The sequence below is a fragment of the Salmo trutta genome, chromosome 1, assembly GCF_901001165.1.
Source record: "Salmo trutta chromosome 1, fSalTru1.1, whole genome shotgun sequence".
NCBI classification, from domain to species: domain Eukaryota; kingdom Metazoa; phylum Chordata; class Actinopteri; order Salmoniformes; family Salmonidae; genus Salmo; species Salmo trutta.
In genome coordinates, this window is record NC_042957.1 from 59,873,739 (window position 1) to 59,896,102 (window position 22,364).

Sequence of the window (22,364 nt, forward strand, 5' to 3'; positions counted from 1 at the left end):
ACTTTCACGTAGTTAACAAATGTAGGCCTATAACAGCAAAGTTTATTTTAAAATACACAAAAATGCACATTGGATAAGAAGGTGAAAGGTTGACTGTAGTGCCAGCCAGGGTGGCGGGAGCCATGTCAATCAACCAGCCCTCGCAGCTTGCGCTCTATGTTCACCCTTCATTAGCCAATAGGAAAGCCTATAACATGAACACGCCATTACTAAACCAATTGGAGCGCAGATTGTGTTCATATATTATTATATGGGTGCGTTTCTATCTGATTTGATTCTGTAGTTGTGAGAGAGGGCAAAGCATAGAGAAAATATGTTGTCCCTATATTGTTGGAGGTATGCTTAATAATTCTAATTGACTGTATAGATTGTGATTCAATAAAAAAACTATTGTTTAGCAAAAAGTAATAACTTAGTTACTAGGAGCATATGAATGTTTCTCTAAATATGAATCTAAAATATTGTTTCCACACTCTCTTTCTTTCTCTCTCTCAATTCAATTCAAGGGTATTTATTGGCATGGGAAACATATGTTTACATTGCCAAAGTAAGTGAAATGGATAAACATAGCCTGTCTTTTCTTGAGAGCCAGGTCTGCCTACGGCGACCTTTCTCAATAGGAAGGCTATGTTCACCGAGTCTGTAGATTTTTAAAGCTTTCCTTAAATTTGGGTCAGTCACAGTGGTCAGTTATTCTGCCACTGTGTACTCTCTGTTTAGGGCCACATAGCATTCTAGTTTGCTCTGTTTCTTTGTTAATTCTTTCCAATGTGTCAAGTAATTATCTTTTTGTTTTCTCACGATTTGGTTGGGTCTAATTGTGTTGCTGTCCTGGGGCTAAGTGGGGTCTGTTTGTGTTTGTGAACAGAGACCCAGAATCAGCTTGCTTAAGGGACTGTTTTCCAGGTTCATTTCTCTGTAGGTGATGGCTTTGTTATAGAAGGTTTGGGAATAGCTTCCTTTTAGGTGGTTGCAGAATTTTGCGTCTCTGTCTGGATTTTGATAATTCGTGGGTATCGGCCTAATTCTGCTCTGCATGCATTATTTGGTGTTTTACGTTGTACACGGAGGATATTTTTACACTCTCTCTCTTTCTTTTTCTCCCTCCCGCTCTTTCACTCCCTCTCTCTCGCTAGATGAGTGTCATTTCATATCTAAACTTGAATAACATTATGAGTCTCCCAGTCGGCCAGTCTTAACATTTCAATAGTTGTCCTACGAGGTGACCCTATGGGTGTAACATGCCATAAATGTCAGTCTCTTTATATGAGAGACTTGATGCCATTGTATCTATTTTGATAGTTCTGATTGACACATCACAATTAAGCTTGGCGCTAAGGCAGTGGAATCTCCCTCAAACATGGTTTAACTTCCTACTACATTTGGAAATGAGCAGCCTACATGGTAGCCCACTCTCTCAACTGAGAGTGGGCTGGTTAACATTATTCCTTCAAATTTTGTCTGATATGGGAACACTTTTTGAATTAAACTGAACAAAAATATAAATGCAACATGCAACAATTTCAAAGATGTTACTGAGTTACCGTTCATATAACGAAATCAGTTAATTGAAATAAATTGATTAAGCCCTAATCTATGGATTTCACATAGGAATACAGTTATGCATCTGTTGGTCACAGGTATCTTAAAAAAAAGGTAGGGGCGTGGATCAGAAACCCAGTCAGTATCTGGTTTGACCAACATTTGCCTCATGCAGCGCAACACATCTCCTTTGCATAAAGTTCATCAGGCTGTTGATTATGACCTGTGGAATGTTGTCCCACTCCTCTTCAATGGCTGTGCGAAGTTGCTGAATATTGGCGGAAGTTGGAACACGCTGTCATACACGTCGATCCAGAGCATCCCAAACATGCTCAGTTGGTGACATGTCTGGTGAGTATACAGGCCATTGAAGAACAGGGACATTTTCACCTTCCAGGAATTGTGTGCACATCCTTGTGACATGGGGCCGTGCATTATCATGATGAAACATGAGACAATGGCAGCGAATGAATGGCACGACAATGTGCCTCAGGATCTTGTCACGGTATCTCTGTGCATTCAAACTTCCATCGATAAAATGCAATTGTGTTCGTTGTCCGTAGCTTATGCCTGACCATACCATAACCCCAGCGCCACTATGGGGCACTCAGTTCACAACGTTGACATCAGAAAACCGCTCGCCCTACATTGTAGAATAATAGTGAAGACACCAAAACTATGAAATAATACACATTGAATCATATAGAAACCAAAAAAGTGTAAAACAAATCAAAATATATTTTAGATTTTAGATTCTTCAAAGTAGCCACCCTTTGCCTTGATGACAGCTTTGCACACTTTTGGCATTCTCTCAACCAACTTCACCTGGAATGCTTTTCCAACAGTCTTGAAGGAGTTCCCACATATGCTGAGCACTTGTTGGCTGTTTTTCCTTCACTCTGCAGTATAACTCATCCCAAACCATCTCAAGTGGGTTCAGGTCGGGTGATTGTGGAGGCCAGGTCATCTGATGCAGCACTCCATCACTCTCCTTCTTGGTCAAATAGCCCTTACACAGCCTGGAGGTGTGTTGGGTCATTGTCCTGTTGAAAAACAAATGATAGTCCCACTAAGCGCAAACCAGATGGGATGGCGTATCGCTGCAGAATGCTGTGGTAGCCATGCTGGTTCAGTGTGCCTTGAATTATAAATAAATCACTGACAGTGTCACCAGCAAAGCACCCCCACACCATTACACCTCCTCCTCCATGCTTCAAGGTGGGAACCATACATCCAGAGATCATTCATTCACCTACTCCGCGTCTCACAAAGACACAGCAGTTGGAACCAAAAATCTCAAATTTGCACTCAGACTAAAGGACAGACTTCCACTGGTCTAATGTCCATTACCTGTGTTTCTTGGTCCAAGCAAGTGTCTTCTTATTATTGGTGTCCTTTAGCAGTGGTTTCTTTGCAGCAATTCAACCATGAAGGCCTGATTCAAGCAGTCTCCTGTGAAGCATTTATTTGGGCTGCAATTTCTGAGGCTGGTAACTCTAATTAACTTATCCTCTATAGCAGAAGTAACTCTGGATCTTCCTTTCCTGTGTTGGTCCTCATAAGAGCCAGTTTCATCATAGAGCTTGATGGTTTTGCGACTGCCCTTGAAGAAACGTTCAAAATTCTTGATATTTTCCGCATTGACTGACCTTCATGTCTTAAAGTAATGATGGACTGTCGTTTCTCTTTGCTTATTGGAGCTGTTCTTGCCATACTATGGATTTGGTATTTTACCAAATAAGGCTATCTTCTGTATACCACCCCTACCTTGTCACAACACAACTGATTGGCTCAAACGCCTTAAGAAGGAAAGAAATTCCACAAATTAACTTTCAACAAGGCAAACCTGTTAACTGAAATGCATTCCAGGTGACTACCTCATGAAGCTGGTTGAGAGAATACCAAGAGTGTGCAAAGCTGTCATCAAGGCAAAGGGTGGCTGGCTACTTTGAAGAATCTCAAATATAAAAAATATTTTGCTTTGTTTAACACTTTTTTGGTTACTAAATGATTCCATTATTGTTATTTCATAGTTTTGATGTCTTCACTATTATTCTACAATGTAGAAAATAGTAAAAATAAAGAAAAACCCTTCAATGAGTTGGTGTGTCCAAACTTTTGACTGGTACTGTATGCTTCAAGGGTGCTTTCTTTCTTTCTTTTTTGGACCTGAGCCTAGGACCATGTCTCAGGACTACCTGGCCTGATGACTCCTTGCTGTCCCCAGTCCACCTGGTTGTGCTGCTGCTCCAGCTTCAACTGTTCTGCCTGTGGCTATGGAACCCTGACCTGTTCACTGGACTTGCTACCTTGTCCCAGACCTGCTGTTTTCAACTCTCTAGAGAGAAACTCTGAATGATCGGCTATGAAAAGCCAACTGACATTTACTCCTGTGGTGCTGACCTGTTGCACTCTCTACAACCACTGTGATTATTATTATTTGACCCTGCTGGTCATCTATGAACATTTGAACATCTTGGCCATGTTCTGTTATAATCTCTACCTGGCACAGCCAGAAGGGACTGGCCACCCCTCATAGCCTGGTTCCTCTCTAGGTTTCTTCCTAGGTTCCGGCCTTTCTAGGGAGTTTTTTCCTAGCCACCGTGCTTCTACACCTGCATTGCTTGCTGTTTGGGGTTCTAGGCTGGATTTCTGTACAGCACTTTGTGACTGATGTAAGAAGGGCTTTATAAATACATTTGATTGATTGATTGATTGCTGTCTTGTTTTCTGTCTTGTTGTGTGTTATGTGTTTGTTGTTATTAGTGTACTGTTTAATGTCATATTGAATAAAATAAAATAAAAACCATTCTTCCTTCAGTTATCGATGGCCAGCTCATATTTCTCTGCCTCTTTTACAGTAACACACTGATTATATTTGTCCATTTCAGAATATACATGTAGCTTGTTATATTGAATTAGCAGTTCTATAATTGAGAAGGTAAATTCCTTCTTATATCACATTACCCAGGGTTTCCTAGACCTAGTAGGCTATCATTATCTTCTCAACAGTTTCATTTTATCAACCCACACCACCACTTCAGAGAAATGACAAAGTAAATGGTCTGTCAGATGAAGGCATTTAACTGAAAGACCACTGTCGTATTTTTCCACTGAGCAGCACACCAGACCACCACCCCAACCCCTCTTCCGCTCAATTCTCACTCTCTGAAACCACAGAATGTTCTATTCTGTGTCAGACACTCTTTTACACCGTCTATACTAAGACCAACATCCCCTCAACCTTCCATTTGCTCGTCCCGTTTGAGTACGAACACACCTTTTCCTATATCAAAAAGGAACTTTAATACAGTACATTATTGCCCCAGCCTCTCACATCCATCACATAGTGGACAGACTGGTCAAAGGTGAGTTTTAATGCTGTATATTTAGTTTTGCTTGGCACCATTTTTATAGAAAGGAAACATACACAAATTGTCATGTGAATATGGACAAAAATATTATTTTTGAGTACACATATTCTAATAATTGGATTTGACTTTGATAGTAGGCTGCTGTAACACATTTACTACCACATTAGATAACAAAAGAAAGAGAAATTGAACAAAATATGCCCCAAAAAAACTGTATAGTCAATAAGAGAGTAGACTTTGAAATGGATAAATAACAAGTGGGATGAAATAGAACAAGATTGAGTTTATGCAAGTGTTATGCTTATACCATATTATGTATTTCATAGTTGAGGCTCAATGTTAATTTCCATTGAGGATTCAATTCAGGGAATGAATATGATGACATGGAAGTAGAATTCAAGAATAACGATTATGTAAATTAGGAATATTTATGCAGAAGTTCCATGTACACCAGCACCAAGTTTTCATACGTTTGTGTAAAATATGGTAAACATTGTTAGCTTATGATCTAGCCTATAGGTTACGTTTGCATGCTGACTTGCGATAAGTTATGTATGTTATATCTTGGTTATCAATAATTGTTTACTTCATTACAATAATTACCCTCTAATTCACAAATAACTTTTATTTTTTTCAGCATGAAATAGTGACTTGTAGCTAGCTGCCTGTCGCAAACATCTTCTCACCTCATCCAGGATGTCCTTATTGATAGTGTGCCTCTGGGCAGGGCTTATGTTGTCCCTTCCTCGTCCCAGTTGCCAATCATGCACCATCGGCTCAGCCAATGAGTGCAAAGAGGCAGAATTTGCTCCTGGAACCAACCTAGCAGGGGAAGGCTATGACATCACCAAAATGAAACGCAAAGGAGCCTTTGTCATTGACATGAACGTGTGGAAACGCAAAGACAAGACATGCACCCTCTGTGAGAATCCCTATCTGGAAGGGAAAAAACAGAGGCTTCCTTTGGCTGTGGTGGATTGGAGACCAAACCACCAGTGTAGTATGAAAGTGTCCAGTAAGCTCCATCGCTCCAGTGAGTCTCTCGTCAGCTCCAGTAGCTCTTCTGTGGAGAATAACTGGCAGGTCAATCTAGAGTTAGAGAAGGGATCAACAAGTGGGAAGTTTATGCTCGCTGGAACCAACTCCAAATTGGCTGAGTACTCCATGGAGAAAACCAAGAGTGACAAGTTCAGTTTCACAAGCCACAGTGTGTCCTGCAGGTATTACAGGTAAAAATCAGGTGGCCCACACAGCATGAGCTCATTTTACCCATGTGTCTCTGTGAAACCTCATCTCAGTTTCCTTTGGGGATTGTAAATATAAGTGTATTTTTGCATGTTTATTTCATTTTATGAGGGTTTGTCTGTATCCATACAACATTAACCCCCCTCTCTCTTTTCTCTCTCCACAAATAGCTATCGAGTATCTGGCCAGCCCAAGTTACACCAAGAATTCAAGACAGCAGTGAAGAATCTCCCCAAAATATATCAACAAGAAAACAAACAACGTTATTACAAGCTTATTGATAACTTTGGCACGCATTACATTACCAAGGTGAGGGAGAGAGATGGTCAACATCAATGTGGTAAATCATCAAGGCAATAGGCACACAAACTACATATCAAAATGAGGGATGTTTGCCCCTAGATGTGCAGTTTACTGGCATCTCTCTGGGAACAGTCATTACTTTCTACCTCTCATCCTGTGTGTAGGTGAGCCTGGGTGGAACGGTGCAGTCTGTGACCAGTATCATGCAGTGCCAGGCCAGCCTGCAGGGTCTCAGTGCAGAGGAGGTGAAGATGTGTCTGGATGTGGAGGCGTCTGCCACTGTGGGTGACAGTAACAGCTTGAAGACTGAGTTCAAGCACTGTCAGGAGGATAAGTCTAAGACAGAGAGCAAGGCCAGCTTCTCCAGTGTCTTCAATGATAGGTGGGGAATTATAGTCTGCTGCTCTCTCACATATAGATTCTCCCTCACACAATATCTTTATTTCTGTTTCTCTCTCTCTCTTCACACTTCCCTAATCATTACATACTCCCTTGCTGAAATGTGTATTGCCCCTCACAAAAACCTTTCCCCCTCTGACACCCTACAGGTTCACAGAGGTGAAAGGTGGCCATACCACAGAACCAGAGCTCCTCTTCTCTGCTGAAAAAGATCCCACCTCCTACAAGGAATGGCTGGGCTCCCTACCACGCTATCCGGACATCGTCTCCTATTCGCTGGAATCTCTCCATGAGTTGCTGCCCACCACCAACCCAGCTCGGAAGCACCTGCGCAAGGCCATCAGCGACTACATCCTGGAGAAGGCCTTGTGGAAGAACTGTTCTGAACCATGTCAAACTGGCATCAAAAGTGACCACAGAGACTCCTGTGTCTGCAGCTGCCACAACAACCCCGGGGTGAGCGCCGACTGCTGCCCCACCCGCAAGGGCCTGGCGCGGGTGGTCATCACTGTTCAGAGAGGGGCCAACCTGTGGGGAGACCACACCACTGCCACTGACGGCTACGTGAAGGTGGCTTTCGCAGGCCAGACAATCGGACGCACTACAGTTATCTACAACAACAACAACCCCAGCTGGGCAATGAGCTATGACCTGGGAACCGTGGATCTGTCAACCAGTAAGAAGCTGAGATTTGAGGTGTGGGACGAGGACGACAAGTGGAACGACGACCTGTTAGGAGAATGTGAGAAGGAGCTGACAGCCGGGGTGAAGGAGGATCTCTGCAACCTCCAGCATGGCCAAATGTTCTACAAGTGGGAGGTGGTGTGTGCCCCCAGTCTAGGTGGCTCCGCCTGTATGGACTATGTGCCCTCCCCTATGAATCCCCACCTGGAGAAGGTTTATGTGTCTCGCCACTCCCGTCTCATTCCAAAGGACATGCTGGTGAGTATGGGAGTGTTGGTGGACGGACCCAATCTCCAAGGCAACAAGAGCCTCAGTACAGGGAACAGAGAGTGTGGTCGAATTTAGAGGTACGCATGGTGATCCATGTCAAAACCCCAGATCTTTTTCAGGTAGATTTCTCCAACCTAAAATAATAAAATAAATGTTTTGGTAAAATGTGTTTTGTTTTCTATACTATATCTTTGAACTCCCGAGTGGCACAGCGGTCTTAGGCACTGTATCTCTGTGCAAGAAGCGTCACTACAGTCCCTGGTTCAAATCCAGGCTGTATCACATCTGGCCATTATTGGGAGTCCCATAGGGCAGCGCACAATTGGCTAAACATTGCCTGGGTTTGGCCGGGGTAGGCCGTCGTTGTAAATAAGAATTTGTTCTTAACTGACTTGCCTAGTTAAATAAAGGTTACATTTAAACAAAAAACGATTTGAGTATTAGTTGCTTGTTTTGTACTTGTTTGTGTTTATTTACACGGTAACTTGCATTCAATTTAAAATTGTTGAATGATTGGGTTACTTTATGCATAATAAAATGCTTATAGCACACACAGGATCTCTTTTATGTCTCAAATGCAAAGTTCTCTGAAGTTAACAATCATGTACATGTTGATGCAAGATGAGCACGTGCATAGCTGTCATTTCTTTTTATGTCAGGTGTTGTATTGTTACGTTATGTTTTGTTGCATTTGGTTTAGTTTACTGTATGTGAGATACCAGTTGTTTGAAGGCACAGTTGCATTACTTGAGAGGAAGGGCTATGGTTTCCTGTGCACAGATGAAGTTTAGGTGACGCCATGCAAAAGACGAATGAAACGAACTGCCGTGTTGAGATAACGACCAAACTATTTCCGTTGTGGAACATGATAAAGGTCGTTGGGGATACATTGTCAGTAATAGCAATACAGTACCATAAGAAGTACTATGTAATAAACAAACACCACTAGCATACTGAGGTACTAAGGAATAGTTTTTCATACACATGACATCTTCTGTATGTAATATCCATCACAATGTCCCAGAGAATATCCCCCTTTATAATGACCTCAGAAGAATTCAGGTGTCAGGATTTGGGAACAGGTCTTTGCATTTTATTTTATTTGGTGTTGATTTAAACTCATAGAGCTTCAGTCTTAAAACTCAACCCCCACATCACATGTACAGTACATTTACCATACTGTTGCCAAGGTTAAAAGAATGAGGAGACTGACAGACATTATACGGTTGCTTTCTGACCTTTAGTGTGAAATGGATATGAACACAAACACACTGGCAACACAATCTCCAAACACAGTAGAGGAAGAGACAGACACACAACAATAAAAAGACAAGGACCATGAACCAAAAAACAGACAAATAAGAACAAAAATGGAATAGCTAAATGTAACAACAGACCAAACAACAAACATCACAATGAACACATGATGGAACGGAACAAATATTCACTTGAAGAAGGCCTCAGCTGATTGACTTAACCTGGACAGAGAAAGAGAGAGAGAGATAAGAGATGATTTTGAGTGATGCAGCTGGTTAAAGAGAACAATAAAACAAGGTAGGCCAAGAAGCTCTGATCTAAATTACTAGTAAGGTGACTTCATGTGCTCAGTCACAGAGACAAGCATAAATTAGTAACAAACACTCATCCCACCCACCTTTGTATCCTCCATTTCCAAAGAATCCATTCAGTCCACCACCACCATATTTGCTTTCCTTCACTCCTGCTCCTGAAGGAGACACACAGTCAGAGGTTTAGGTTTTGTTAGTTCAGCAGACAACAAAACAACCAAACAACAAAACAAACAAAAATGCAACGGTGTTAATGGACATCCCTGGTTAGATGTAGGAACCAGTGGAGGCTGGTGAGGGGAGGATGGTTTACAGTAATGGCTGGAATGGAGTCAACAAAATGGAATGCAACACATTTCATTCCATTCCATCCACTCCATTCCAACCAATAATCTCCCTCTCTTTCTCTATACTATAATTACTATAACGGCTGGAATGGATCTACTCCATTCCAGCCATTACTATGAGCCGTTCTCCCCTCATCAGCCTCCACTGATAGGAACTAATATGGTTATTCTGACAGAAGAGAGCAGGACTTTCAGTCGGGGAATGTGACTTTAGAACTTAGCGTTACTGTAGGGGCCACTCTGACCTGCACCCAGCTGTCCTTGACCATAGCCTAAGCAGTGCCAAGATGAGAGTCGTAGCAATAGTTACCACAAACAGGACACACAGACACAAGGGACATTTACAAGACACGCACAGAACACGCACAACAGACTAACACTGAAAAATGTGTGCTCTTCCTCACCCACATGCATTCACACCTTAAGCAGTCACCACACACATCATTTCCCTTGGCAAGCAGTGTAGGGGTTGTGGTTGTGAGTGTGTTTAATCACCTGCTGGCTGTGCTCCATAGCCCCCTCCGTTTCCTGAAACGACAAGAGACAAATACCCACATGTAAATAGGAGGAACAACGACAAACACATTCAGACATACTACAGAAAACAGACAAAATCATATATAGCACATGACCAGATGGACGTGCGGACACACAAACACATACGTATAGCAACAGACGACACATATAGGACAAATGGACATGTACACAAAGACATGTACCGTTTTTGCAAGGTGGTTTCCCACCACCAGTCGCAGGTCCATAAGGCTGTGCACCCTGTTGTGCACCCTGTGGCAATCCACCGTTGCCTTTAGAGAGATAGTCAGAGACAGCAGAAGCACTACAGGTTTAGAGAGAAATTACCACACAAACAAGCACATTGTACACACACAATCTCTGTCTCTCTTTCTTATACTCTCTTTCTCTCTCTCTCTCACACACACACACACACACACACACACACACACACACACACACACACACACACACACACACACACACACACACACACACACACACACACACACACACACACACACACACACACACACAAACACACACACACTACCAGTCTCACCATATTTGCCAGAGGATTTGCCTCCATCACCACCACCAAGGCCCAGTTGCTGAGCACCATAAGGGAAGCTTCCATCACCTGCTGGGAGAGTTTATTACAACAAGTGTATTTAATTGTGTCTAATACTGTTATAACAAGACCTCACATAAACATTCACAACCACACACGAACAGTTTTTTTCTTCCTCACACATCCACACTGTATAAGCAGGGTCACAAGTCACAGCAAGGAATTGTAATACAAAAGAATCCTTGGGACACAATGCTCTTACCATCCAGTCCAGCAGTATTGACTGGGGCTCCATTGTAAGGAAGCTGACTGACTCCACCCCCTGTGGAACACCACAAGGGTCACTTATAGAGTCTCATCATCTCTCCTCCCACCAAACAGACCACATCAATGCATGGAAAACATATGACTCAATTATGGCATCATCTGTATGCAAATGTGTAAAATGACAATGATTACTGGCTTTCCTGTGACAGTGACCCTTGAGTTTTTGACAGTGACCTTTGAGTCCCTCTGTTGCTGCTTCAGTGTTCATCACTGACTTGCTTTTTTCTTTGTCTAATCCTTCTCTTCTCTCCATCTCTCTAATTTTCAGCCTCTCTATACCTCTTTATTTTTCCTGACCACTCAGTTTTTTCAGTCCTTTTTCTGCCTCTATTTTCTCTTGTTCTTCCTTTGTTCACCCTCCCCTCTCTTTAGAGTGTATTTACCCAGGCCAGTATCATGTCCCAGCCCCATAGGCTGAGCAACCCCGTAGGGCTCTGGGCCGTACCCGCCCAACTTCCCACCATCAGGCCACAGCCCAGCAGGGACCACAGGCTGGCCCCCATAAGGCAGAGCACCACCAGGACCAAAGCCAGCACCCCCTACAGACACACACAGGGTACTGCATGTAGGAGGACGCATGCGAGTTAAACAGAGATGGATTACACAGATTACACAGTGCTGATCAGAGTGAGCATAGAGAGTGTGTCAGATGAGAAGTGAAACACAGAATGTGTAAATGATTGTGTGAAGGTAATCATAAAATAGAGAGACTTCAATTTGTTTCACTATGTGTCCTTTAGAATGAAGATATATGTAGATGTAATCATTCAGATGATGTCATGAATGATGTGCTGAACATGCATATTTTGATGAGCTGGCATTCCTGAAACAGACGTTTTCCAAACATAAATGTCTGGTTAAAGGGGTCATCCATATGGTGCACATTTATGGATTATCACATGATTATGGATTATTACATGATTATGGATTAATTGATCAGGTATGTTTCAGATGGTCATTCCCGATGGTAATTCGGAGTGCTTAGGGTGAGTGATTAGGTATTACACTGTGACATGTCCAGGGAGCATTTCATTACTTTCGTTAGCATGCATGTTTTGGAGTGTGATGCTATTAGTGACATCAATTAGGGTGAAAGTTATTCTCCTTCCATGTGTACATCCTGCTTGTTGATGCCCTCTATCTTTTCAAGACAGGACATTTTAGGGAAAACATCCACTTCTTGACCCCTCTTCTTCCATCTCAGGGTGACTTCCTCACCATATTTCTCCTGTCCCTGTGGATATCCTCCTGCGCCAAGACCTAGAATAGCAGAGGAATAAAACAAACGATGAACCCCTGGGCAGTTAACTCTGTGGTTAGATAGAGGTCCCCTAAAGTGATGAAGAAAACCCCTCATAAGACAACTAGGAGATTTTGACAAGACATGGTTGGCAGAACATTGGCATGGTCCAGAGTTATTTCCAAATGGGAGACAATTGCTACACCTAGCATCCACACTGTTACATTACACCTAGCATCCACACTATTACATTACACCTAGCATCCACACTATTACATTACACCTAGCATCCACACTGTTACATTACACCTAGCATCCACACTGTTACATTACATCTAGCGTCCACACTGTTACATTACACCTAGCATCCACACTATTACATTACACCTAGCATCCACACTGTTACATTACACCTAGCATCCACACTGTTACATTACACCTAGCGTCCACACTGTTACATTACACCTAGCATCCACACTGTTACATTACACCTAGCGTCCACACTGTTACATTACACCTAGCATCCACACTATTACATTACACCTAGCATCCACACTGTTACATTACACCTAGCATCCACACTGTTACATTACACCTAGCATCCACACTGTTACATTACACCTAGCGTCCACACTGTTACATTACACCTAGTGTCCACACTGTTACATGACACATGACATGTTATATGATTATGACCTGACAAAATCCTCTTACCTCTCTCAATGCAGACTTTGAACGATTGTTGTTTGTTTTGAGTAGGCCTAAGTAAGATCCTAAATTAGGATGTTATAACTACTTATGAGTTGTTATGACAGTTTATGCAAGTGTTATAATGCACTATAATTCCTTATGTGTATACATGCCTCATAGAAAGTGTTACTGACCTTCCTCATCTTACTGAGAGCGAGTCAAGTTCCCATAGAATAGAGAAGTTACCAGATTGAGTTATTATTGAGTTACTTTTTATGCTGCTGGTGATTCTTTGATCCACCTCTACGCAGACGACACCATTCTGTATACATCTGGCCCTTGTTTGGACACCGTGCTAACAAACCTCCAGACGAGCTTCAATGCCATACAACACTCCTTCCGTGGCCTCCAACTGCTCTTAAATGCAAGTAAAACTAAATGCATGCTCTTCAACCGATCGCTGCCCGCACCTGCTCGCCCGTCTAGCATCACTACTCTGGACGGTTCTGACTTAGAATATGTGGACAACTACAAATACCTAGGTGTCTGGTTAGACTGTAAACTCTCCTTCCAGACTCACATTAAGCATCTCCAATCCAAAATTAAATCTAGAATTGGCTTCCTATTTCGCAACAAAGTATCCTTCACTCATGCTGCCAAACATACCCTCGTAAAACTGACTATCCTACCAATCCTTGACTTCGGCGATGTCATTTACAAAATTGTCTCCAACACTCTACTCAGCAAATTGGATGTAGTCTATCACAGTGCCATCCGTTTTGTCACCAAAGCCCCATATACTACCCACCACTGCGACCTGTATGCTCTCGTTGGCTGGCCCTCGCTTCATATTCGTCGCCAAACCCACTGGCTCCGGGTCATCTATAAGTCTTTGGTAGGTAAAGCCCGCCTTATCTCAGCTCACTGGTCACCATAACAGCACCCACCCATAGCACGCGCTCCAGCAGGTATATTTCACTGGTCACCCCCAAAGCCAATTCCTCTTTGGCCGCCTTTCCTTCCAGTTCTCTGCTGCCAATGACTGGAACGAATTGCAAAAATCACTGAAGCTGGAGACTTTTATCTCCCTCACTAACTTTTCACTAGCTGTCAGAGCAGCTTACCGATCATTGCACCTGTACATAGCCCATCTGTAAATAGCCCATCTGTAAATAGCCCACCCAACTACCTCTTCCCCATATTGTTATTTTTTGTTGTTGCTCCTTTGCACCCCAGTATCTCTACTTGCACATTCATCTTCTGCACATCTATCACTCCAGTGTTTAATTGCTAAATTGTAATTATTTTCGCCACTATGGCCTATTTATTGCCTGACCTCCCTAATCTTACTACATTTGCACACACTGTATATAGACTTTTCTATTGTGTTATTGACTGTACGTTTGTTTATCCCATGTGTAACTCTGTGATGTTTGTGTCGCACTGCTTTGCTCTATCTTGGCCAGGTCGCAGTTGTAAATGAGAACTTGTTCTCAACTGGCCTACCTGGTTAAATAAAGGTGAAATAAAAAAAAGAGTGAGTTGTTACTGGTTATGAATGGTTACCTCCTGCTCCCTTCCCTGCCTTGCCTCCCAGCCCAGCAGCACCATCCGCTAACACTGTTGGGTACCCAATCCCTGAAACATAATTATAATCATCAATCAATTAGAATTATGTCTGTATGTGAGCGGGTCAGTTAGTTGGTCAGCTACCCACAGATGTTAGTTGGTAGGCTATAGATGATGAGACCTACCGGCTCCATAACCATTGCCTCCAGTACCAGCACCGTAGCCATTGCCATAGCCTGTGGAGAAGAGGGGGCATGTTAAAAACCTTGACAAGAAAGCAGACATTTAGTCTCAAACAAAGTCCCCAAACAACACTGCATGCAGCTTTCCAGCTCCTCTAGCTTTAGCGTGGGCTTGTTTAATGTTGTGGCAGAAGTTTTCCACAACAGTACTTCCTGTACAGGGGATAGAAAGGTTAACAGATAAGGACAGGTGCATGCCATGTACAGACAGAAGGATAGACAGATAGAGAAGGACAGGTAGATGCCATGCACAGACAGACAGACAGACAGACAGACAGACAGACAGACAGACAGACAGACAGACAGACAGACAGACAGACAGACAGACAGACAGACACATGCCGACGCCAAATACCTGCAGGCACTGCATTGGCCCCCCCAGCTGGGCCTCCACCTGCATGAGAACAAAATAAGTCGAGGTCACTTCCTGGTGGTATAGATCCTGAGGATCTGTCTTCTCTCATTTAAGATCACTTCTCAGTGACAACTTTGGTGCAGTTGTCTTCCATCTCTAGAGAGTCAGCTATGTTTCACACTGCTACTGTACTCCTCAGTCATTCCCAACATATCTATTGAATCTCGTATTTCATCGTCAATACCTCAGCTCTATACTTCAGTCTACAGTGTCCTCTAACTGTAGTTATATTTGAAGGCATTTGACCTTAATAAAGGAATTTGACCTTAGCATTTGACAAGGGGAAGCATGCTGACTCACCATTCCCATAGCCGTTGCCCGCTCCAGCCCCGGGGTATGCTCCTCCCATTTGATCACCATAACCTGTGATGACAACCAAAAAACATTAGAGCACAGCACATCATTCATAGAGAGAGTACTGTGGGATATTTCATAACGAGAAAAGAGGAGATTGGCACCTGAGATCCAAAATCGAGTGAAGAAGATGGCAAATGGAAATGAGAGAGAAAATGAAAGGTGGGAGAGATAATAAGAGAGCAAGAGAAACAGAGAAAGATAGACAATTAGAACTAGAGCGAGCAAAAGTGTGATAATTAAAGGCCTTACCCGCTGATTTTCCTGCTCCACTCTGGGGGTATCCTCCGGCTCCACCCTGGGGATATCCTCCCTGTCCCAGATTAGCACCTGAGAGATAGAGAGAGAGAGAGAGAGAGAGAGAGAGAGAGAGAGAGAGAGAGCGAGAGAGCGAGAGCGAGAGAGAGAGAGAGAGAGAGAGAGAGAGAGAGAGAGAGAGCGAGAGAGAGAGAGAGAGAGCAAGAGTGAGGAAGAGGGCAAATGAGAGTGAAAGAGAAAAAATAGAATAGAAAGCGAGAGAGAGTGAGAAGAAAGAAAGAGAGAAATAAAGAAAAAAACATGGCGACAAAGTAAAAGGCTCACCACCACCAGCTTTGCCTGGTTTCCCTGCTCCACCCTGGGGGTATCCTCCTGCTCCACCCTGGGGGTATCCTCCTGCTCCACCCTGGGGGTATCCTCCTGCTCCACCTTGGGGGTATCCACCTGCTCCACCCTGGGGGTATCCACCTGCTCCACCCTGGGGGTATCCACCTGCTCCACCCTGGGGGTATCCACCGGCTCCACCCTGTGGGTATCCACCAGCTCCACCCTGGGGGTATCCTCCTGCTCCACCCTGGGGGTATCCACCGGCTCCACCCTGGGGATATCCACCTGCTCCACCCTGGGGATATCCTCCAGCTCCACCCTGAGGGTATCCTCCCTGTCCCAGACTGGCACCTGAGATAGAGAGCAAGAGCGAGAAAGAGGGAAAAATGCATTAAGATAGAAAAAATAGAAGAGACAAAGATATTTAAAGAAAGACAGAAATTGAAAGACAAAGATATATAAAGAGAGACAGAAATAGAAAGACAAAGATATTTAAAGAGAGACAGAAATTGAAAGACAAAGATATATAAAGAGAGACAGAAATAGAAAGACAAAGATATATAAAGAGAGACAGAAATTGAAAGACAAAGATATATAAAGAGAGACAGAAATAGAAAGACAAAGATATATAAAGAGAGACAGAAATAGAAAAGCTTTGCCTGCTCCATTCTGGGGGTATCCTCCTTGACCAAGACCTGTAACATAGGTGAATTCATTACTCAAGTGATCATCTACTTTTAAATGAATTTCAATTACATCACCTAACATGCATTAGAATGTACTGTGAAGAGGTAACATGGAACCTGTGCCAGATTTAGCAATGTTTCCAATGATTTTCTTTATGCCACAGAATAGTGAGCCATCCATTGAAAGGAGAAAAGATGTTGGTTAGGTTAGGTCTGTCAGTGTCAGGTCCATTACCTGCTCCATAGCCGTTATTTCCTGCCCCAGGATAGCTGCCAGCTCCAGCACCGTAGCCTGTGGAATAAGTCAACAAAGCTCAGCACAAAACCCTGTGATTGACTTGAGACTGAGCGACACGATCCCTAAACTCATCGCATTGTGATTGACCCTGTTACCTGTGGAGGAAAACATACAGCGAGCACTCATCACATAATACTGCTATTGGCTCCTAGCCTGCAGAGCACAACATCCATGCACATTACATATCACTGTGATTAGGCCGTAGCCTGTGACACACAACATCCATGCACATTACATATCACTGTGATTAGGCCGTAGCCTGTGACACACATCTATGCACATTACATATCACTGTGATTAGGCCGTAGCCTGTGACACACAACATCCATGCACATTACATATCACTGTGATTAGGCCGTAGCCTGTGACACACAACATCCATGCTTACCACATAACTGTGACCAAACAGAAAGATATGTTTACACAAATCCAAGCCACAGTGAAGATAAGACAAACCTACAACTCAGGTCAAATTTCAAGTCAACCATCCCTAAAGCAATTCATCAAAAGCTTCCAGTGTGCTTCTAGAACACGAACATAGAGCCAACAAGTTCGGTGCATCATTCATTAAGGGTATTATCATATACAGTGCCTTCGGAAAGTATTTAGACCCCTTGACTTTTTCCACATTTTGTTACGTTACAGACTTATTCTAAAATTGATTAATCGTTTTTTCCCCTTCTCAATCTACACACAATACCGCACAATGACAAAGTAAAAACAGGTTTTTAGACATTTTTGCAAATTTATAAAAAATAAAAACGTAAATATCACATTTACATAAGTATTCAGACCTTTTACTCAGTACTTTGTTAAAGCACCTTTGGCAGCGATTACAGCCTTGCGTCTTCTTGGGTATGACGCTACAAGCTTGGCACACCTGTATTTGGGGAGTTTCTCCCATTCTTCTCTGCAGATCTTCTCCAGCTCTGTCAGGTTGGATGGGGAGCATCGCTGCACAGATATTTTCAGGTCTCTCCAGAGATGTTCGATCGTGTCTGGGCTCTGGCTGGGCCGCTCAAGGACATTCAGAGACTTGTCCGGAAGCCACTTCTGCGTTATCTTGGCTGTGTGCTTAGGGCCGTTATCCTGTTGGAAGGTGAACATTTGCCCCAGTCTGAGGTCCTGAGCACTCTGGAGCAGGTTTTCATCAAGGATCTCTTTGACTTTGCTCCGTTCATCTTTGCCTCGATCCTGACTAGTCTCCCAGTCACTGCTGCTGAAAAACATTCCTACAGCATGATGCTGCCACCACCATGCGTCACCGTAGGGATGGTACAAGGTTTCCTCCAGACGTGAAGCTTGGCATTCAGGCCAAAGAGTTCAATCTTGGTTTCATCAGACCAGAGAATCTTGTTTCTCATGGCCTGAGAGTCCTTTAGGTGCCTATTGGCAAACTCAAGTGGGCTGTCATGTACCTTTTACTGAGGCGTGGCTTCGGTCTGGCCACTCTACTATAAAGGCCTGATTGGTGGAGTGCTGCAGAGATGGTTGTCCTTCTGGAAGGTTCTCCCATCTCCACAGAGGAACTCTGGAGCTCTGCCAGAGTGAGCATCAGGTTCTTGGTCACCTCCCTGACCAAGGCCCTTCTCCCCTGATTGTTCAGTTTGGTAGAGCGGGCAGCTCTAGGAAGAGTCAAGGTGGTTCCAAACTTCTTCCATTTAAGAATGATGGAGGCCACTGTGTTCTTGGGGACCTTCAATGCTGCAGACATTTTTTGGTACCCTTCCCCAGGTCTGTGTCTAAAAACCTGTTCTCGGTTTGTCATTATTGGGTATTGTGTGTAGATTGATGAGGACTTTTTATTTATTTAATCAATTTTGGAATAAGGCTGTAAAGTAACAAAATGTGGAAAAAGACAAGGGGTCTGAATACTTTCCGAAGGCACTTTAGCCATTGACACAAAGTGATTGCTACAAACGACAGTGATTGGCACATGCAGATGGATATAACACACAGACAGCTAGATTGTATGGGGTTACCAGTTTTGGTTGCTTTAGCACCCTGTCCATTGGGCTCTCCCACTCCTGGACCATATCCTAGAGACCACAACAAATGTTACTCAACAGTGCTACCTACACAATATTACAGCCACAATTGAAAATAGGAAAAAAGGAACAGACAGAGGTTTACCAATGCCTTTGGCTCCCTGATCACTGGGAACTCCAGCACTGGGACCATATCCTGGAGACCACTAAACAAGTTAACTCTGTAGCTTATAATAATAGAAACAGCGTCCCTCTGTTATAGTGCTTGCAACACAAGGGTTGTGTGTTCGATTCCCGCTGGGGCTACCCATTTATAAAATGTATGCATGCATGACTGGAAGTCGCTTTGGTTAACAGTGTCTGCTAAATGGCATATATTATTATATATTATCTGTGCGGCTCAAGGACCATGAAAAACAACACCATCCAGAGAGTGGTTTAAAATAAGAAACATATCACCCTGTCTCCTCATACTGTGTCATTGTCCTAACAGGGGACCCACTTTAAACAGTACCTCTCCCTGTGTCCAACCCTCACTGGGTGGTGCCCAGACACAGTGACGTTCCAGAGACTGAGAAAGAGGTTTATCATTGCTTTTACCACCATTGAGAACTCCAGCTCCTGGACCATATCCTGGAGACCACGACAAGTGTTACAACCACTGATTATTCAAAACCATTTGCATTCCCACAACACACTGCTCTTTATCCTAGTAATTCAACACATAGATTCTTAGCCATGCACAAAAAATATCACAGAGACTAGCTGACTATCATTTGGGAGGATATCAGCAAATTACATGTCACCAAAAATATATTTTTAAAGATAGTTCTAAATATACAGCTCCACTTCAATACAGAAAGAGACAGAGACAGAGACAGACTGTGACACAGACAGGGTATCAGAGGTTTACCATTGCTTTCAGCACCGCTAGAGACCACACTAGTGATTACTTTACACTACTTGCTCAACACTGTTTACAATTGACCATTGGAAAGCTCTGTTACATCCTTTCCAGAACAGTTACAGGCATTAAATAAGTCTGTCGGGTTAAAGCGAGACTTACTTCCAATATGGTCTTAACTTTTTTGGGATAGGGGGCAGTATTTTCACGGCCGGATAAAAAACGTACCCGATTTAATCTGGTTACTACTCCTGCCCAGAAACTAGAATATGCATATAATTAGTAGATTTGGATAGAAAACACTCTAAAGTTTCTAAAACTGTTTGAATGGTGTCTGTGAGTATAACAGAACTCATATGGCAGGCAAAAACCTGAGAAGATTCCATGCAGGAAGTGCCCTGTCTGACAATTTGTTGTCTTCTGTTACATCTCTATCGAAATTACAGCATCTGTGCTGTAACATGACACTTTCTAAGGCTTCCATTGGCTCTCTAAAGCCGCCAGAAAGTGGAATGGGGTGTCTGCTGTCTCTGGGCAAAGTATAGGAGCAGAGTTTGTAAGTGGTCAGCCTGGGGACAGTGAGACTGGAGATGCGTGGTCACGAAAACCATGTTTTTCTTTCTCTCTTTGAATGAATACAACGTTGCCCGGTTGGAATATTATCGCTATTTTAAGAGAAAAATAGCATAAAAATTGATTTTAAACAGCGTTAAAATCGGACATAGCGATTGCATAAAGGAGTTCTGTATCTATAATTCTTAAAGTAATTGTTATGTATTTTGTCAACGCTTATCATGAGTAATTTAGTAAATTAAGTAAGTTTTCGGTGGGTATGCTAGTTCTGAATATCACATGCTAATGTAAAAAGCTGTTTTTTGATACAAATATGAACTTGATTGAACAAAACATGCATGTATTGTATAACATAATGTCCCAGGAGTGTCATCTGATGAAGATCATCAAAGGTTAGCGCTGCATTTAGCTGTGGTTTGGATTTATGTGACATATATGCTTGCTTGGAAAATGGCTGTGTGATTATTTGTGTCTATGTACTCTCCTAACATAATCTAATGTTTTGCTTTCGCTGTAAAGCCTTTTTGAAATCGGACAATGTGGTTAGATTAACGAGAGTCTTATCTTTAAAATGGTGTAAAATAGTTGATTGTTTGAGAAAATTGAATTGTGGTATTTTAGTTGGTTTTGTATTTCGCGCCATGCGATGCCATTGGCTGTTGGCTAGGGGTTCCGCAGGCGGAACGGGGTTCCGCTAGCGGAACGTCTGTCCTCAACAGGTTAACTGTAAAGCTAACAAAGACATAATTGTTGCAGTGGCAGTGCCATCCAGCATGCAGAACAATGTGCAGATCACCACTGATGAAGACTAGCCAGAGAAACAGAAACAACCCAGTAGCAGAAATCTACCATTTTTAGCAACAAGCCCAGTAGACACTCCAGCTCCTGGACCATATCCTGGAGACCACAACAACTGATACTGAACACTGGTTACTCAACAAGCCCAGTAGACACTCCAGCTCCTGGACCATATCCTGGAGACCACAACAACTGATACTGAACACTGGTTACTCAACAAGCCCAGTAGACACTCCAGCTCCTGGACCATATCCTGGAGACCACAACAACTGATACTGAACACTGGTTACTCAACAAGCCCAGTAGACACTCCAGCTCCTGGGCCATATCCTGGATACCACAACAACTGATACTGAACACTGGTTACTCAACAAGCCCAGTAGACACTCCAGCTCCTGGACCATATCCTGGAGACCACAACAACTGATACTGAACACTGGTTACTCAACAAGCCCAGTAGACACTCCAGCTCCTGGACCATATCCTGGAGACCACAACAACTGATACTGAACACTGGTTACTCAACAAGCCCAGTAGACACTCCAGCTCCTGGGCCATATCCTGGATACCACAACAACTGATACTGAACACTGGTTACTCAACAAGCCCAGTAGACACTCCAGCTCCTGGACCATATCCTGGAGACCACAACAACTGATACTGAACACTGGTTACTCAACAAGCCCAGTAGACACTCCAGCTCCTGGACCATATCCTGGAGACCACAACAACTGATTCTGAACACTGGTTACTCAACAAGCCCAGTAGACACTCCAGCTCCTGGACCATATCCTGGAGACCACAACAACTGATACTGAACACTGGTTACTCAACAAGCCCAGTAGACACTCCAGCTCCTGGACCATATCCTGGATACCA

General features: G+C 43.2%; 2 protein-coding genes across 43 annotated transcripts in view; one reads left to right on the plus strand and one right to left on the minus strand.

Moving 5' to 3' along the window:
* The first annotated feature begins 4,775 nt into the window (after positions 1–4,775).
* Positions 4,776–7,982, plus strand: LOC115203642 (perforin-1). The gene is made up of 5 exons (XM_029768536.1): positions 4,776–4,910; positions 5,554–6,145; positions 6,332–6,470; positions 6,629–6,846; positions 7,013–7,982. Exons 2-5 carry the CDS (start codon positions 5,613–5,615, stop codon positions 7,890–7,892), a joined length of 1,770 nt encoding a protein of 589 aa, XP_029624396.1. The 5' UTR covers positions 4,776–4,910; positions 5,554–5,612; the 3' UTR covers positions 7,893–7,982.
* A 900-nt stretch (positions 7,983–8,882) lies between these two features.
* Positions 8,883–22,364, minus strand: part of LOC115203472 (glycine-rich cell wall structural protein 1.8) — a 30,686-nt gene continuing 17,204 nt past the window's right edge. For 25 of the 42 annotated variants that reach the window (XM_029768293.1, XM_029768241.1, XM_029768285.1 and 22 more), the window contains 16 exons: positions 19,205–19,261; positions 17,160–17,216; positions 16,898–16,933; positions 16,236–16,589; positions 15,906–15,983; positions 15,600–15,662; positions 15,240–15,278; positions 14,828–14,878; positions 14,640–14,711; positions 12,362–12,403; positions 11,079–11,138; positions 10,808–10,888; positions 10,452–10,538; positions 10,228–10,260; positions 9,472–9,543; positions 8,883–9,295 (listed from right to left, as the gene is read on the minus strand). In XM_029768293.1, coding sequence (XP_029624153.1) covers positions 9,291–9,295; positions 9,472–9,543; positions 10,228–10,260; positions 10,452–10,538; positions 10,808–10,888; positions 11,079–11,138; positions 12,362–12,403; positions 14,640–14,711; positions 14,828–14,878; positions 15,240–15,278; positions 15,600–15,662; positions 15,906–15,983; positions 16,236–16,589; positions 16,898–16,933; positions 17,160–17,216; positions 19,205–19,261 — 1,187 coding nt within the window. In that variant the 3' untranslated portion in view covers positions 8,883–9,290. Of the gene's footprint in view, positions 9,296–9,471; positions 9,544–9,856; positions 10,005–10,227; positions 10,261–10,451; positions 10,539–10,807; positions 10,889–11,078; positions 11,139–12,361; positions 12,404–14,639; positions 14,712–14,827; positions 14,879–15,239; positions 15,279–15,599; positions 15,663–15,905; positions 15,984–16,235; positions 16,590–16,897; positions 16,934–17,159; positions 17,217–19,204; positions 19,262–22,364 lie in introns of those variants that run through there. The other 17 variants (XM_029768278.1, XM_029768427.1, XM_029768416.1 and 14 more) reach the window with 11 other exon arrangements.